Source organism: Lepidochelys olivacea, assembly GCF_965140295.1.
Source record: "Lepidochelys olivacea isolate rLepOli2 genome assembly, chromosome: 3".
NCBI classification, from domain to species: domain Eukaryota; kingdom Metazoa; phylum Chordata; order Testudines; family Cheloniidae; genus Lepidochelys; species Lepidochelys olivacea.
Genome location: NC_140413.1, coordinates 123,247,320 through 123,266,056, shown reverse-complemented (window position 1 = coordinate 123,266,056; position 18,737 = coordinate 123,247,320). Strand labels below are relative to the sequence as shown.

Genomic DNA, 18,737 nt, shown 5'->3' with positions numbered 1-18,737 from the left:
CACCGTCAACTCAGCCTGGATCAGTCCACACAAGAGATCCGCTTCCTGGACACTACAGTGCTAATAAGCGATGGTCACATAAACACCACCCTGTACCGGAAACCTACTGACTGCTGTACTTACCTACATGCCTTCAGCTTTCATCCAGGGGACATCACACAATCCATTGTCTATAGCCAAGCTCTAAGATACAACCGCATTTGCTCCAATCCCTGAGACAGACAAACACCCTATAAGATCTCTATCAAGAGTTCTTAAAATTACAATACCCACCTGCTGAAGTGAAGAAACAGATTGACAGAGCCAGAAGAATACCCAGAAGTCACCTACTTCAGGACAGGCCCAACAAAGAAAGTGTTTTGCCGATACAGACTAACACAGCTACCACTCTGAAATACAAGAAAGTCTCTTAACATTTTCCTGACCTTATTCCATATATCCCCCTCTGAACAACATTGTTGTAATTTTTCCATTTTCAGTCGATCAACTATAGGCTCAGATAAACATTATTCAGACAGAACATGGGTCTTCTGTAGCATTTTTAATCATGATGAAGAAAGTATCCCTGGCTAACTTTAAGCTTTGGGAATACAGAGTTGAGAGTTTGAGTGTTCTTAGGAACACTAGACACAGAACAGAAGGAGCTGCATTTTCTATTAATGATTAAGCTTTAATGACAAATGTCTTTTTGCCACTTTTAGAACCTTTGACTGTATTTTGTTAGCAGAAGAGTAATAAAGTTCCCGTCTAGCAAAGTTCCAATAAAGAGAAACTTGTATATGTTTTCTTAACCATTAGATTTAAAAAGTTGTTTGGATTTTATTTTAAAGGGTCCATCTTGCTGGGAGGATGTGCTGATTCCAAACAGAATAGCTGGCACTTGCCAATCCCGAAACTGCCGTGGTGATATAGCGGTAAGATATTGTCAAATGTCATGTTTCTCCAAGACTCAGTGTAATGAGACCATTGCAGAAATAAAGATTTGTAACCATATTAGAAGTACTTGATTAGACATAAATAGTAAATTGCCATAGATTCTATATTTTAAACAGAATTAGTGACTTACACCGGTAATATAACAAAAGTGGGATATCTGTCAGTCACTGCTCAGAAAATAACATTATTGCCCTGTGGAAAATGAGGGAGATTTGTATTTTTTATGAATATATGTACCTCAGTTTACCTGCTTGCTGATATTCTGTCTGACTACATTGATTTAAATCTAAAGGAGCTGTTAAGAGCATTGGTGGATTGGGGGGGGGCAAACAGGGGCATTGCACCCCTAAACAATAGACATGGTTTGGGGGGACATGGAGGGTGTTGCTTCCCCCTCCCCTCCAACGGCAAGCCTGAGGCAGGCATGTGCAATGTTCTGCAGAGGAGACAGGGGACTACTTCCAGCTTGTGCCCCTGAGGCATGGAGTCAGAATTTTGTTTATAATCAAGAAAAGGAGTACTTGTGGCACCTTAGAGACTAACCAATTTATTTGAGCATAAGCTTTCGTGAGTTGCATCTGATGAAGTGAGCTGTAGCTCACGAAAGCTTATGCTCAAATAAATTGGTTAGTCTCTAAGGTGCCACAAGTACTCCTTTTCTTTTTGCGAATACAGACTAAAATGGCTGTTACTCTGAAACCTGTTTATAATCAAGGTGATTAACAGGTAATTAAGATAAGAAAGGACTATTAGGATGTTTACTAAAGTTAAATGATCTGTTCCAAGCTTGGTGAACTGCAAAAGTAAGTAGCCTAAATGATAGGTTACATCCTTTCAATTGTTGTACTCAAGAGGTGGTAACAAAGTTACTAACATCTTTCTTTGAGAAGATAACTGATTTTTTTAGACAAAGGAAATGTAGTAGATCTAAACTTCCTGGATGTCGGTAAGGCATTTGATACAGTTCCACATTACAAATTATTAGTTACATTGGAGACTATGGGGATTAAGATAAGAACTGAAAGGTGGATAAGGAACTGGTTAAAGGGAAGACTACAACAGATCATACTGAAAGGTGATGTCAGGCTGGAGGGAGGTTTCTAGTGGAGTTCCTCAGGGATTTGTCTTGGGACCAACCTTATTTAACATTTTTATTACTGACCGTGGCACAAAAAATGTGAGTGTGCTAATAAAATTTGCAGATGACACAAAGTTGGGAGGTATTGCCAATATCAAGGAGGACTGGAATATCATACAAGAAGATCTGGATGACCTGGTAAACTGGAAGAATAAAAATGGGATGATATTTAATATTGAAAAGTGCAAGGCCATGCAATAAGGATTAACAACAACAAGAATTTTTGCTGTAAACTGGGGATTTATCAGTTGGAAGTCACAGTGGAGGAGAAAGACCTGGTGTATTGGTTGATCACAGGATGACTATGAGCCATCAGTGTGATGCGACTGTGAAAAAGGCTAATGCAGCCCTAAGATGTATCAGGCGAGGATTTCCAGTAGAGACAAGGAAGTGTTAGTACCATTAGACGAGGCACTGGTGAGACCTTAACTGGAATACTTAAAGATGAATTCAAACTGGAACAGGTGCAGAGAAGGGCTACTAGGATGATCTGAGGAATGGAAAACCTACCATATGAGAGTAGACTCAAAAAACTTGGCTTGTTTAGCCTAACCAAAAGGGGAGATATGATTGCCCTCTATAAATATATCAGAGAGATAAATACGAGGGAGGGAGAGGAGTTATTTAAGTTAAGTGCCAATGTGGACACAAGAACAAATGGACACAAACTGGCACACCCAGCCGACAGGAGACACTCACGAGAGGTGAGTGCGCCCCTGGTGTCACACCTTGAAAATCACTTTAATGGTCAACCCAGCAGAGTCCAACCCATCAACCTTCAGGGGATGATATATTTTTCAGTTTTAGATGATCAGTATTGTGGTGCTCTTGTTTTAATCTCTATATTTCAAGAAGATAACATTATCATCTTTCTCGAACCCCATTAGGTTCATGAGACGGAAGTCAAATGGTGCTAGTCATCCCTATCCAGGGCTCTTTCTCTCTCCCTCAGTCTTCCTTTTTGGAACTGTTCTACTTTGTATAAATAGTTAAATATTCCCTGTACCAGTTAGAGAAACTGACTCTATAACCTGGTGGTACTCAGCTGGAATGTGGAAAACGCAGGTCCCTGCCCCAAACCAGGTAGAACCTGAGTGTCCCACATATCAGGTGAGTGCCCTAACCACTGGGCTGTTAGCTATTCTGGGGTGTTGTTCCTCTGGGTGGGGGTGGGGGGGTTGTTTGTTTGTTTGTTTGTTTACATGGTACATTTCAGAAGGTCTTATTTTCTCTCTGCATCAGAATGAAAACAAATATCAAAACCTTGACACTTTTTGTAAAGCAAAATTCTTGTTTTGTTGCCATTCCTAAAAATAACCATTCACCAGCATTAAGTCCTCTGGAAAAGAGCTTTATTCTGTAAATAATTCAATTTAGTTAAAACCTGCCCCACACTCTCTTTTCAAATACATATACATGTTGCATTTATGAAGTCCGTAGTTCTTATGGGTTTTTTGCCTAACATGAGAAAATATTATACCTTATAATATTTGTGTCATTAATGGCTATAGTTTCCTTGTTAGTTGGGAAGAGGATTTACTAAAGATTTACCTATTTTTTGACAAACTATAATAAACTAATTTCATTTTTGGCATAGATATGTACCACCTCCCTCCTACCAACCTGAGGTTCTGTGATAGTTTAATTATAGTTTGTATATGCTGCTTCAGGGTTCTTATCTCTCTTTTAATGTTGTTCGCTCATTCTGCTTCTTTGTCTTTTTCTTAAGGATGGATGCGTTCAGTGCATTGTTAGCTAAGGGTACTTAGCTAAGGATTCTTTTCAGGTACCCTGTGTATTCTGGTCTGACTCATTTTATGTAGCTGGATTTGCCAGTATAGCTAACAAAGCTGTGTGAAACTTTCTTAATGAAACATAATAGAGATGGAATTTCTTGGGCTTTGTGTTTTGGTACACACCTGTGACCCAGTCCAGGTGCACCTAGTGGTTTATGAACCTTTTAAGAAATCTCAAACTAAGTTTTGGACAGGCGTGAGCTGAAAGGAGACTCAAAGAGCTTGGCTTGTTTAGCCTAACCAAAAGAAGGCTGAGGGGAGCTATGATTGCTCTTTATAAATATATCAGAGGGATAAATACCAGGGAGGGAGAGGAATTATTTAAGCTTAGTAGCAATGTGGACACGAGAACAAATTGATATAAACTTGCCATCAGGAGGTTTAGACTTGAAATTAGATGAAGGTTTCTAACCATCAGAGGAGTGAAGTTCTGGAATAGCCTTCCAAGGGGAGCAGGGGAGGCAAAAGACATATCTGGCTTCAAGACTAAGTTTGATAAGTTTATGGAGGGGATGGTATGATGGGATAGCCTAATTTTGTCAATTAATTGATCTTTGAATATTAGCAGTAAATATGCCCAATGGCCTGTGATGGGATGCTAGATAGGGTGGGATCTGAGTTACTACAAAGAATTCTTTCCTGAGTGTCTGGCTGGTGAGTTTTGCCCACATGCACAGGGTTTAGCTGATCACCCTATATGGGGTAAGGAAGGAATTTTCCTCCAGGGCAGATTGGCAGAGGCCCTGGGGGTTTTTCACCTTCCTCTGTAGCGGGGAGCACTTGCTGTAGGATTCTCTGCACCTTGAAGTCTTTAAACCATGATTTGAGGACTTCAATAGCTCAGACATAGGTCAGGGGTTTGTTACAGGAGTGGGTAGGTGAGATTCTGTGGCCTGCATTATGCAGGAGGTCAGACTAGACGATCAGAATGGTCCCTTCTGACCTTGAAGTCTATGATTCTATGTTTTTGTAGCTGGCATTATTCTTTGTATGTCTGTCTGTCTTTCAGACTTTTATTTGTATTGTAGTTACACCTAGAAGGCCTAGGTTTCTGAGTGGTAGCCGTGTTAGTCTGTATCAGCAAAAACAATGAGGAGTCCTTGTGGCACTTTAGAGTCTAAACAAATTTATTTGGGCAAAAGCTTTCGTGGGCTATAACCCACTTCATCAGGTGCATGGAGTGAAAAAAAAAAGGAGGCAGGTATAAATATACAGCACATGAAAAGATGGGAGATGCCTTACCAAGGTGTGGGGGGGGGGCAGTGCTAATGAGGCCAATTCAATCATGGTGGATGTGGCCCATTCCCAACAGTGGTCAAGAAGGCATGAGTATCAACAGAGGGAAAATTATTTTTTGTAGTGACCCAGCCAGTCCCATTCTTTATTCAGGCCTATCTGTGACAAAATCTTAGCCTCAACTACCATGTATAAATTTGCCTTCATGGCATAGGAGATAGTTGTATTACCAAGATAAAACTACTGCTTTAGTACCAGCTCTGATGTCATTGATAGTTCACAAAGTGTTTTGAACTGCTGCACCCATGTTGTTCAAAGGCCTGTGCGAAGTAACATGTTGTGATCCCTCCTTATCTGTTATCAGTTAGATCTACTTCCACATAGACATCTCTATGTGCTACCTACCTGCCTGTATTCTTGCTTAGACAGTGGAAGAATTCCTTTCCTATTCACAGGGCTCTGTACTTTTAGTGATTTCCTACATGGATCAGCAAGCCAGGAGATGAAACTGAAGCTCCATTTTCCAGATAGAGAACAGGGAATGGCAGTTGGAGACTTCAGTCTCTGTCTACTTTTGGCTTCTTGTGGGACATGGCAATCAGAGATTGTGTCGTATCTGGTAGGTGAGGTGAGTGCATCTGGTATGGGATCCACATGCCCAAACTCGTTCTGTCTGCTGAGACTTCCAACAAATGCATGTACCCAATTCAGTTACACCCATCCACTGGGAACTGAATTTAGTACACCAAACAGCTATTGCTACCACTTGGCTTGGATTTGTATCAGCAGAAGATGATATTCTATATCTCGTTATGGATCCCCTGAGGTATCCAGTTTCCCACAAAAGTTTTTAAAGTAACTTTATTTAGATTAGTTTATGTTCTAGGGGTTACCACTGACAAATCAGGACATGAACATACTGAGTATTTTAAAACTCTGTCCAATCCTTGTGGTGTTCGCTTTTTTAATTGAAGCAAGCCTTTTCACACTAAAGAACATGAAGACAGTTGTGATTCCTGTTTCTTGTGGGAGAGTTGCAAGAGCTGCATGAAGGTATACTTTTTTAACATAGCATCTTAATTAAAAAGATCTGGACTGTAGATTCACACATCACCACAGCATTCTAGGATTTTAAATTATTATATTGGATGGATGAGCCATTCATTTTACTCTGTGGAAGAAAGTTGTAGGATTTGACCAACTTCACCAATGGCCTATACAGCCATAGCTACAATGATTTCATAGAGCTGTTCCTGCACCATTGTCTTCTAGATACCTTCTAGCTGGGGCCAGTAACCTTGAAGCCTATTTGTCTGGTTATTTAACATTAAAATATTTTTAAATCTACTTTTATTTAAATATTTATAATCTGAGACAAAACTTTTCAATTTTGTGGAGGAAGAATTTGAATGTTTGCCCACACAAAGGCAGCCAGGAGCACTTCCTCTGTCTACCAAAAATTAGACAGTGATATTACATAGCTACATCTGTATTTTATGCTCATTGTGTATAGGGAAAACTGTTGGTGCTTCAATTAAATGGGTAAAAAGTAGTGTGGAAAAAGGCAGAATGAGTATTTAACTGATTCCGCAATGTTATAAACCAGTGAAATCTAGTTGATGACCTCTGTTTCCAATATTCTCCAATTAAATGGCTTTTTTTAAAAGCCAAATCTTTCAGACTTGGATGCTAACGGCTAAGCATTTAAATCCATACTAAGGCACCTTAAGTGATTTTCAGAGAAGCTTGATTACTTTTGGCTTCCAGTGAATCCATTTCCATTCAGTGATAGAAATGTTATTTTTTTCAGTCTTTCACTCCATGCTGGGTAGTGCATGAGGCAGTCTTTTTGCCCACTCCTACTTTATGTTGGATGGTGGTGTTCATAGCAGAAACAATATTTCTGTAATGCCTTGTCATTGATGCAGATCTTCCTTTTCCTAGCCATGTGCTTCTGATTGTCATGATGATGGACTTAATGAAAGAAGAAAGCAAGATTCCTCTGTCTTTTTAGTGGAATAGCTTCTGCAACCCATTTGTCACTCTTTCTGATGGATGAGTAATGAAGAATTCTAAGGACTGTTGCCAGAAATTAGGAACTTTAATTTTGTTAGATAGAAATATGAAAATACAGTAATTGACGACATTCAAAAGGATAGAAATGAGAAGTTCAATTTAAAGTGAAGTAAAATATTTCAACTTTCAGCAGTGATTCCATGAGTGCCTTAATGATACAATGGATTGTAATGCAGGATATATGTTCCAGTGTACTCAAAAATATGAAAAGTATTTGATTCATTTTCATGGCTCACTTGCTCAGTATAGACTAAAATGAACTTATTTTCATATGATCTACTGCATGTATTTATTGTGCTTTTGATTCCAAGATATGAGTCTTTGGCGCAAAAGAAATAGCAAATGAGAATTTGCGAATGCTTTGCTATAATATACAGTAATTAAGGGCAACTAGAATGCATAAAAGATAAATAATACACCTTTAACATAACTATTCATGACTGACTGCTCTCTCTTTCCATGAAACTGGCAGGTTCTAAGAGCCAATCATACAAAGTTTGTCTTTTATCCTCCTCAAAATTACACTGTTACACTGCTCTAATATTCTTCCCAGTCTTTCTTCTAGTTCAGGAAAGTTTTAAGCTATGTGACCTGACAGTATCTCTGTATTGGGTCTTAAGTTGTAGGGTGCTATCCTGAGAAAGGTGAGAGTGCACACAAGTTCATAAAAAAGAAAGTTTGGATGCAGACTTGGCCCTTACAAACAATGCATCCACTGAACTCCAAGATTTTTCTCCTGAGTTGCTGTAGTTCTGCTGGACTCTGATAATGCTATTACTGTGCAACACACCAAACCTGTGTAAAAAAACCTCTACATTACTCCAAGGAGAGAGCCTAAGTGTAGTTCATCTTCTTGTGCTGCTGTTGCCTTCTGCTGCTGATTCACAGACACATTTTGCTTTGAGATGGATGAGTGGAAAGTGACACACCCTGACATCTTTAGAACTATTTCATTGACCAGGAATCCTTCCTAAATAAGGAAGAAACTCCATCTTTCATGAGCTATCTGATGGCATATTCAATCAGGAGCACAGAACATTTGTTTTAAAGAGAAGATTGCATCCATCAAGAGTTCCTCTGGTTTTGTTTTTTCCTTTCTCTGTTCTTTTTCTTGAATAGTTTGAGTAAAAACCTATGGAAATTATCTTCTAGTCTCTAGGCTTTACTCTTCCTTGAGGGTAATTGAGTTAAAAGCTTGAATTGCTTTTGAGCCTTTGTTGTTTATCTAAGCAGCCAGAGGTGACCTTGTCCAACGCAGAATGCAACCCTTGCTTGAGCATCTAAGTCCCAAAAAACGTGTGAAAACTTTATTGATAGTTGGCCATTGAAGTTAATTAGTGCAAATGGTTTAGGAAGTGCTGCTGCTGAGCAGAAGAAATGTGTTCTGTGGCTCATAAGTCCTTCCAGTCCTATGCCTGCATACTGAATTTTTAGGACACTTCTTATAGTTAGAAGTTGAGCAAGCTGATTCCATAGATACATAGCCAGATGCTTGTTTCCTTATACAGGAGTGTATGCCTCTGTCTTTCTCAACTGCCCTGTAATCATTAAAGGGGTGAAGAGCTGATTTGTGACATTATATTCCTTAACTCATTACTGACCAATTGTTTTCTTTTTCACCAGAGTAGGAAAATCAACAGAAATTTGTCATGTTCTTTAAAAGGGGAGGACCCATTCAGTTCTCCCATTCTGGTTTCTATTTGCCAGTTACTTTACTAGGCTTCCTCATGAGTGGTCCCTAGTGAGAGGCTTGCATCAGTCTAACCAAAGGCCAAGGGAACTGTGAGTCACATTTGGAGAGAGAGACTCATAGATAAACTTGTTCTCTTTAGAAGGGCAGAAAGACATTTTTCTTTCCTTTTTATTATTTATTATTTGTATTATTGTAGGACCACATCATGCCAGGCACTGTACAAACACAACAAAAAGACAGTATCTGCCCCAAAGAGCTTACAATCTGAGTATAGGAAAAGAGACAACAAATGGGTACAGACTGATGGGGGAGTACAAGGAAGTAGTAAGACAGCATTGTTCAGCATGACAGGCAGTGGTCTCAGGACACCAGCAACCTAATCATTGTCAAGTTTTTTGTAGGCATTAGAGGAAATTACAGTTTCATGGAGGGTTTTGAAGGAGTTAGTTTTGCAGATGTTTACAGAGAGATTCTCCCAAGCACGAGGGGCAGCATGAGAGAAAGCATGAAGGTGCTTGTTTGAAAATTTAATAAGTGGGTGATGGAGGCTGACATCGTGGATTGATTGGAAGAAGCAGTGAACTTATCAATACTGAATGGCTCAGGTGAGTGTGTGCCCTGAAGGGCACTGAAAGTGAAGACAAGTAGCTTATGTTTGACATGATAGAGAAGAGTGAATCAGTAAAGGGACAAAGAGAGAGGTGACATTGTCAAAGTTACAGGCCATGAAAATGATCTTTGTAGCAGCATTCTGAATGGATATGAGCAAGGCAAGATTGCATTTATCAAAGCTAGAGAAAAGGATGGGACCATAAACAAGACATGCGATGATGAGAGCCTGGATGAGAGTCTTAGCTGCCTGGATGGATAGAAAAGGCCGTATCTTAGAGATGTTATTCAAGGAGAATCTGCAAGAATTAAACAGGGACTGGATGTGAGACATTAGAGAGAAGTCCAAATTGAAGATGTCACTCAGGTTATGGGCCTGAGTGACAGGTAGAGTGATCCACAGTGACTGAGAAAGGAGATGGTAAGGAGGGTTTCTTGGTGGGGGCGGAGAATAAGAGGTCTGTTTCAATCATCTTGAGCTGATGGCTAGACATCCATGACGAGATGTCAGAGAGAAACAGACAGAGATTTTTGTTTGGAGAGAAAGAACAGGTCTGGAGTAGAGAGGTAGGCCTGTAAATCGTCCACCTGGTAGTTGGTTTTGTGTTTGTGGATGTGATTACCCAGAAATAAGGTTTAGAGGGAGAAGAGAAGGGGACCAAGGGCAGAGCCCTGTGAAACTCCCATAGAAAGCTGGAAGGGAGGGAAGAGGAGGCTCCTCTGAAGGACACACTGAAGGAGTGAATAGAGAAGTAGGAGGAAAACCAGGAGATGGCAGGATCACTGAAGCTAAGGGAAGAAAAGATTTCAAGAAGAGCATGGTTGACTGTGCTGAAGGCAGCTGATGGGTCAAGGAGGATGAAGATGGAGTAGTGGTTCTGAGATTCGGCTAAGAAGCGGCTGTTGGAGACTTTGCCCGAGAGTAGTTTCAGTGGTGTGCAAGGGTTGGAAGCCAGATTAGAGAGGGTCTGGGATGGAACTGTTATAGAAGAACTCCGGACACCGATTGCAAACGGTGTGTTCCCTGAGCTTAGAGATGAAAGGTAGAAGGGAGATGGGGCAGTAGTTAGAGAGGCAAGTGCAGTCAAGAGTGGGTTTATTTAAAATGGTCTCTTTAAATATTTCTTTAATCTTTTTTTTAAAAGTCTTTAAATTTGCCCCTAAATGTTCTTGGTATTAAGTACAAAGATTAATTGCTCCAAGGTTACCCAAAATATCTTAGATTCTCATTATGTCATGAAGATGGTGTAGTTAATAAACTCCCTGTAGTTGAGCTTGGACTAGACGTCATTTCAAAAATAAGGGTTTTCATTGAATCATTTTATGGAGACAAACTGTTTAAACAACTCAGTGAAACCTCACATTGTATCATACCACACAGTTAAAAATCAGCACACTTTTTCTAAAGCCCATTTAAATGGATCAACCCTAGTAACTCAAGGACAACATAAAATGGACTGTTTATCAACTCATTTCAAACCAAATTTGAGTCAGAGCTACTGCAGCTCTCTTGTGGTTTTGCACAGTAATGGTAATTAAAACATATGGTTGCTGCTGAAAGTGTACAGCTGTTGCATGGACTTGAACAGAAATTGTAGATACTCTACCTCACATGAAATTTACTTACTATTCTGCTTTGGGATTAATGTTTGCTTTTTTGGGGAGTGATTGGGACTGTAATTTTTGATACGCCTATAATGAATTAATTTATATCTTAAGGTGCAAACTGCCTCTGTCTTACACTAAATATCTTCTTATAATTCAATGCATAAATTTCCTATCTTTTTCAGGTAAAATATGAACTGTACAAATCTCTTATTGTAATTCTCTAAAATGTAAAGATGAACACTGTATGAAAAATGCTATCATGTAACAGAGTAAACTCCTGATCCTGAAAGGAAGGACTGCATTGCATCTCAATTTAAGTCAGGCAGTTATTAAGCAACCTTCTTCCGTTTATTGAAGTTTAAGCTAGTCAAAAGGTCATCAAGAATCACTGACAGTTTAGCTTTTTGAGTAGGTGACTAAGGAGAAAAAACTATGACCTTGCTGAGAACTGCAGTGGAGTAATTCAGATAGAACAGGGTCACTAGACCACATATTAGAGGATGCATCAAACGCCCAGAGAGATTTGCCTAGTCCTGGAGGCAAAATACAGAACATATTTTGTTTGGACCCTTAAGATCATATGAGCTGGATTATTGTCTAGATCTGCTCTTGAGACACTATCACCTGATATGCAGAAAGAATTCCTATGTGTCTGACAGGGATAAAGTCAGTTGTAGAAGGGTCAGACATGGTTGTAGGGTCAGTTATGGTTTGCACCATTGTGTGCACAGAATAATGAGAATAAATATCATGGAAATGTAAATTTACAATTTGGTGTATGGTTCACTGCTGTACTCTTGGTGGACCAAAGTTCTGTTCAGGAATATCAAATTCAAGATATCAGCAGTCCATTATTAGTATAGCCAAATTGCATTTCCATTTTCTAGATTAAGTATCTGTGGAGTAGCAGCTGCTCCAAGCCCCAAACTATATGTTATGCATTGAAGGAAAAAGTTCCAAAAGAAGTAACGGGACTTTTAGGGAGGCTCCTGCATTTCACAGAAGAATAAGAATCATTAAATGTCAATTTCCTATTCTAATCAACCTGTATTGCATAGCATACTGCCATGCCCAGTGCAAAGTATAGTGGAAGTTCCTGTTTTCCAATAATGTAAAGTTTATTTTTGCCCACAAATATATTTATGATCGAGTGATAGGCTACTTTTTCTTTATAACAATGTGTGTATACATATATTGACCATGTAACTGTACAAGTATGAAACTAAAATATTAGATGCCAATTTAATGGAACCTAACTAAACATATCAAAGTGTGTGTGTGTATTGACAGGTTTTGGGATTCATCGTAAACATTTTTCCTTCTCATCCTTTTCTCACCTTTCCATTGGGTGTTACTATGATCACGCTAGCCTCATATTATATGCTTCTTCCTTTCTCCTGCTATTTTAGGTTTGTTCTTCATTATTTTATTCATACACATTTTGTGCATCTCAAGGTACAGCTGTCATATATGAAGACTTAAGAAAAATGTATTCCTGGCTTTAGAAGATTATCCCTAAATTGAGAACAATATGCAGAGGCTGGATGAAAATAGTAAGGATTACTCATTATAAATGGATGGAGTAGATGTTCTGAGATTTGTAGGGACTAAGGACACAATTTTTGAGCTTAGATGCATAAGTATAAGCACTTAATTCAGTCGTTAGGGACTTAAATGCCTGGCTCACAACTCAAATTTAAGTCAATGGGAATTGTATATGCTTGGCATCTTTAGAATACTTATTTACAGTAAATGTGTAAATATGGAGATAGGTATATAACTTCAGATTTTTTTAAAGGCCCCAAATGCCCTCTCATCTAAATAAAACTTGGGATTTGATTCATGGATTTTAAGTCCAGAAGGGACCAATATGACTGTCTAGTTTGACTTCTTATATAACACAAACCATAGAACGTTACTTAGAAATTTCTGCATCAAGCCCATAATTTGTTTGAGGTATTGGACATCTTTTAGAAAGGTGTCCAGTCTTGAGTTTCAGACTAAAAGCAATGAAGAATCAGCCATTCTTCTGTTGGTTAACTACCTACACAGCTAAAAATTTGAACCTTTATTTCTAGTTTGAAATTTTTTAGCTTCAGCTTCCAACATTTGGTCTTATTATGCCTTTTTTTACTAGATTAAAGATAGATTTCTGGTAAAAATATTTTCTCCATGTAGGTACTTGTATACTGTGATCTTCTTAACTTTCTGTTGGGTAAACTAGATAGATTGAACAAACTGTGAGGCATATTTTCCAGACTTGGGTTCATTCTTGAGCTCTTTTCTGAACTGTACAGAATTTTTCAACATCCTTTTTGCAGTGTGGACACCCAAAGTGGATACGCTCTTCCAGTAATGGTCACACTAATGCCTAGAAAGAGGTAATGCCACTTTCCTACTTCCACTTGATATTCTCCTGCTTATGCATCCAAGGATCACATTAACTCTTTTAGCTACAGCATTATACCAGGTGAGTATACTCAGCTGGTGATCCACCATGACCTCTTGTTGTTTTCAGCTTCCAAAATTGGCCTTTTAAAAGCACCGACTAATTCTGTTTTAACAAATGAAATGAGATTGTTCATTTGCACTTAGGGAACTATCAATTTTTAGCTCAGCAATCATCTTTAGTCAACAAAACGAGGCTGATTGTAGAATTACATCAAATTAGTTGGAATGCTGGAAATGGCCCACCTTGATTATCACTACAAAAGGTTTTTTCGCCACTGCTCTCCTGCTGGTAATAGCTCACTTTAAATGATCACTCTCATTACATTGTGTATGGTAACACCCATTGTTTCATGTTCTCTATGTATATAAATCTCCCCACTGTATTTTCCACTGAATGCATTCGATGAAGTGAGCTGTAGCTCACGAAAGCTTATGCTCAAATAAATTTGTTAGTCTCTAAGGTGCCACAAGTACTCCTTTTCTTTCAGAGGCAGAGTCATTCATGCCAATGTCTATCATAACAAACAAATCCTTGTCTGCAGTCTTCAGAATCTTGTCTGGTCCTTTGTGACAATTATTGTTTTCATTCCAGGAAGATAGCTCATAGTCCTTTTGCTCTCAGCAAAATATTTTATGTACTCTCCTTAATATCAAGTCCCTGATGAAGATTTTCTGTCTTTGGATGGTATGTGGCTTTCTTTTGGGCATGATTAATGTCCTCAAGGATTGTGCTGAGCATCTCTCCTCAGGTGTGTCCTGTGGGTATCCGTGTTCTTTTCTCTTTAGTTGAATCCTCCAGTACCTTGAATCTTCCAGTACCTTCTCTGTGGCTGCTGCACTAAATACCTGAAAGTGGTTAGATACCTCCATATGTGTTGCGATTTCTCCTCCTCATTTGTTCATAAACTGTCAATCCTCTTTTGTTTTCCACTCTCTCCTGTTTTCTTGAGATGAACTTATTCTCCAGTTGAGTCGTGAATGGTGCTACCTGTCCCTAGTGGTTCAAAAGCTGTTCTGCCTCTTGTGCTATGCAGAGTCTGGATCTCCAATCTTCTCCTCCAGTAATGCCATCAACGTGCACTTTGTGGTGCAAGGTCTCTATCTTCAGGGGACAGAATATAGCACATCCTTAACAGCTCACAATAACTATTCCATTCCTGGCCATCCTTGCTCCTGCGGAAAAAAGTTCCTGCACTCCATCCTGCAAACCCCCTCAGAAATTTTCCTGTTCGCCTCCTTGGTTATTCCCTTGGCAACTGACTTAAATACTTAACCTTGTTGGTTAGCTCTGCCTCCTCACTAATGGGGAGTCATTAACAACTCCTGCTTCAAACACCTGGTCTGATCAAAGACTGAATGGCCACAGTCACATGGTCCTCACAGATATCCAAACACATGATTCACCAAGTCCTAGGATCCACAGCTACTCCTTAGAAACTCCCATTTCAATAAACCCTTCCTTCATTACACATCTCAGATTTGCTCTTTTGAGCTCCAGACCCTAGTATTTGTCTCCACATCAGGCCAGAGTAGAATTATCCTTCTCTAATAGTAAACTTGCCAAGTCTAAGTAGAAAACTTAGTGGCACCATCAAAATATGCACATTCCATAATTGAGTGACTGTTTTCATATTACTGTAATTCACCTCTTACTTGGCACGTTGCTTGTGGTTATTGTTTCACGTCTAAATTTATCGTGTAAGTTCTTCAAGTCAGGGAGCACGTCATGCCTTTCTGTTTGCTCTGGGAAACATCTAGTACATTTTTGGGTGCAATATAAATAATAGAAAATAATAACTCTTCTTCAGGCTTAGAATAGAAGGAAACTCTTAACCTTTTGCTTCATATTCCTTCCTTTCCATTACTGCCCTTCAGAGTTTGTATTATAAATTAGGGATTAATCCAGTTTATCATATACTTATTTTAAAAATGCAATTTTCAGAGTGAGCATGGTGAAACAGCATTACTTATTAAAATACAATATAACAATTTTTGTAACAAAACATAGTCTCTGTGACGTAAAATTATGGCAGCTTCTTAAACCAGATCTTGAAAAGGAAAATGATTTAAATCTCATAAAAGATAAGATTGGCCTTTTTCATACTTACTGAAGCACTTTGAGGCCATCACTTTCACTCTTCAGGCACTGTTAACCTCTTTCTTGTACAATATTAATAACATCCCTGACATCCATGTGAGTAAGAAGAATATTCTGTAGCAACAGGTGAACTCTGTCTATCAAAATAAAGCACCACTCTCTCTAGGCCCATCATCTTAATTCTTGCTTTAACACTTCTAAATATCTTGGGGCATCAAAGGAAGTCAGGACTGGAATTCCCCCCCCCCCCCCCCCAAAAAAAAGTTTTGGAAAAAAAAACCATCCAGTTGCTTTGGAAAAATATAAATTTAAATTATTCAGGTTAAACCAGACAAAACTGGGGCGAATGTTCAATTCCCCTATTCTGTAGTGACTATTGTGGCTCTAAGAACCTTTCAATGCCAACTGGAGAAGGGTTCCCTGTTCTGCAACAGGAACTCTTGTCAGGCCTGGCCTACTTCTTATACCCCACACACTAATTTCTTAGTATTTATCTGTAACCCTTCTGCCCGCCAGAGTTGGCAGCAACAAGGGCCGGGTTCAATATCTAGGGGTTCCATTCCAATAACACAATGCAAACCGGCTCGAGCCCCCACCCAGTGACCTGGGACAAATATATACCACCCCCGCTGGGCGCCTCCAAGAGGCAATACTTCCCCTCTCGCAAGCACATAGTCTGAGTGTAGCAAAAGTCTTTTAATAACAGAGAGAAACAATGTGGCATTATGTTGGGGAAACACCACCAACAGGATTCATAACACAACCCATGAGCAAAAACAACCCCACCCCAGGCAAATTGGGGCATGCCCTTTTCCCTTTGGTTCTTGAGTCCAGCAACCCCAAATCACCCAAAGTCCCAAAAGTCCAATGCCCCAAAAGTCTCTGTCCCTGGTCAGGGCAGCCCCAGAGTTCGAAAGTTTATCGGCGGAGCTTTACCTCCCAACCTGGGTGGAAATGGGACGGGGGTAAGAGGCACCTTACGTGATCTGAAGCTGACCGCCCCATAGCAGCGCTCCGCTCCGCCAGCCGCCCCACGAACTCCTTCGCTCAGCTGCGCTCTGCTCCGCCAGCCGCCCCACGAGCTCCTTCACTCAGCTCCACGGCCCACAAGCGGCTCCTGCCATCCACACACTGCTCCGCGTCAAACTGCTTCACCAGCCGTCCCGCAAACTGCTCCACAATATATCTTCAGGCTCCCCCACTACTTAACACAACACTCAGTGATTTCAGCTCTTAGGTGAATTCAGCTTATAGTAGGGGAGCCCCAGTGCTGGTGCACTGTCAGCCCAAAGTGAGCTCAGCAGCCTATAACTAGACTTCTAATGAAATCAAAATTAGCTCTGATATTCCACAGTGGAGAGAGGAGGAAGTGCAATCAGCATGTAAGGCCCTCACCAAGGGGCCCATGCCACCAAGTATTAATACTTGTCCCCAGCCTCTCTCTATTCACACAGTTTTGGAACCCATGACCCTTGCCTAGCGAGTGCTACTTAGTTGATGGTGAATCCCTCCATCATAACAAAAGGCCACGTACAGTTCCAAGCACAGTTCCCATAATCAGGGTAATAACAATTTATTCTTCCTGCCCCAATAACAGAGACACTGGGGATCCCACAGCAGCCAAAGTGACCATTTGGGCAGCTATGGTCTCATTCTAGGCGTGGTGGGTGTGCCTATGCAAATGAGATCGGCCCCTGAAGTTCTTTTCCACAACTTGCCACACCTCACCACCAGATGTCAGGGTGGAGCTCATCCTGACACTGCTTACATATCCAAAAAGGGTCACGTAAGGTGTCTAATAAAAGCTTTTATCATACTGATCTTCATAATCATTGTGAGATGTATGTACAGATTATATTTAAGTGCTTGTATGTATTGAAAATATGTTTAGAGACTCTGTCAGAGGCAGGGCTGACAAACAGGTTTCTTTCAGACAGGAAATAAGATGTGTATCTCTCTGTCAGCTGTATATTAAGAATTCATAGATATTTAGGTCAGAAGGGACCATTATGAACATCTAGTCTGACCTCCTGCACAACGCAGCTTGTAAGTCAATACAGTGAAAGCTCCATCTGGATACGGACTAAACAGGAATATATGAAGATACCTTGGAGCCAGCATCCCAGGAAAGAACCATGGGGAGCCATCCTGGTGATACCAGACAGCTCTGTGTTCTTGGGGAACCAGGGCGCAGTATCTAGTCTGTCTGACTCATGAAAGACACCCCTACTCCCCACCAGCCTCTGCTTGAGCCAAAACCGATCAGAGAAAAGACTTGCAGAGAGCCGTGAAGAGCACTGGGGGAGACACCTAGACCCCTCCTGACAAGAGTGACAAGATTAAGGCATCTCCAGTAGCATACAGAATGGAGAACAGAGGCAACTCCCCTAGCCTCATCTGCATGAAAGATGGGACAGGGAGACATCTCCATTAGCATACAGAATGGAAAAGAGAAATTCCAATGCAGGAACCGCACTGAACTCTGGGACCAGATGCAGGGAAGCACAGCATCCTGGGGGATCTGTGCTCCAGATGTTAATGAACCTATGCCTGCACACACCCAGCTCAGCAGTTATCAGACCAATTCTAGTAATGAATCCTTGATTGATATCCAAAATACTGAAGCAGCCTAATTGCATTGTGAGCTCCCTGAACGGAACATCATCCATAGTCAAGAGTGATCAGCTCCTATTTTCTAGCCTAAAGAAAACCCTTGAGTCATCAGTTTACCCATAAACAAATCTAGTGTTCTCCCTTGAACCATTGTATTGTCTCTACAAAAACCCCTACCTATGCCCAAGTAAGTGGTCTGATGTTTGGATCCAAACTATGCATCAGTTCCACTGGCACTTCATCTTCTCCTGACTGATCGTGCTGGGGGCTCTGCCTGTTTCCAGCACTCAGGACCCGAAACTACCACCATCACCTGGGAACCCCGACCAGTTCAAGCTTCATGGAAGTGGTGAGGTTTCCCCTCTTTTTTTCTCTCTCTCTCTCTCTGTTTTCCTTTCTACCTCAGGTATTAGCCTTTAATAATGTAGGTTATGTTGGTTTAGGCTCTCCTTGTGTAGTTATCACTATTATCCAATAAATAAC

General features: G+C 40.3%; 1 protein-coding gene across 3 annotated transcripts in view; it reads left to right on the top strand.

The window, feature by feature from the left end:
- PRKN (parkin RBR E3 ubiquitin protein ligase) overlaps positions 1 to 18,737 on the top strand; it is a 1,278,888-nt gene that overhangs the window by 650,863 nt on the left and 609,288 nt on the right. For 2 of the 3 annotated variants that reach the window (XM_084622668.1, XM_084622667.1), the window contains exon 5: positions 831 to 914. The exons of the other annotated variant lie outside the window; for it this stretch is intronic. In XM_084622668.1, coding sequence (XP_084478794.1) covers positions 831 to 914 — 84 coding nt within the window. The remainder of the gene's footprint in view (positions 1 to 830; positions 915 to 18,737) is intronic. 3 annotated transcript variants of the gene reach the window in all.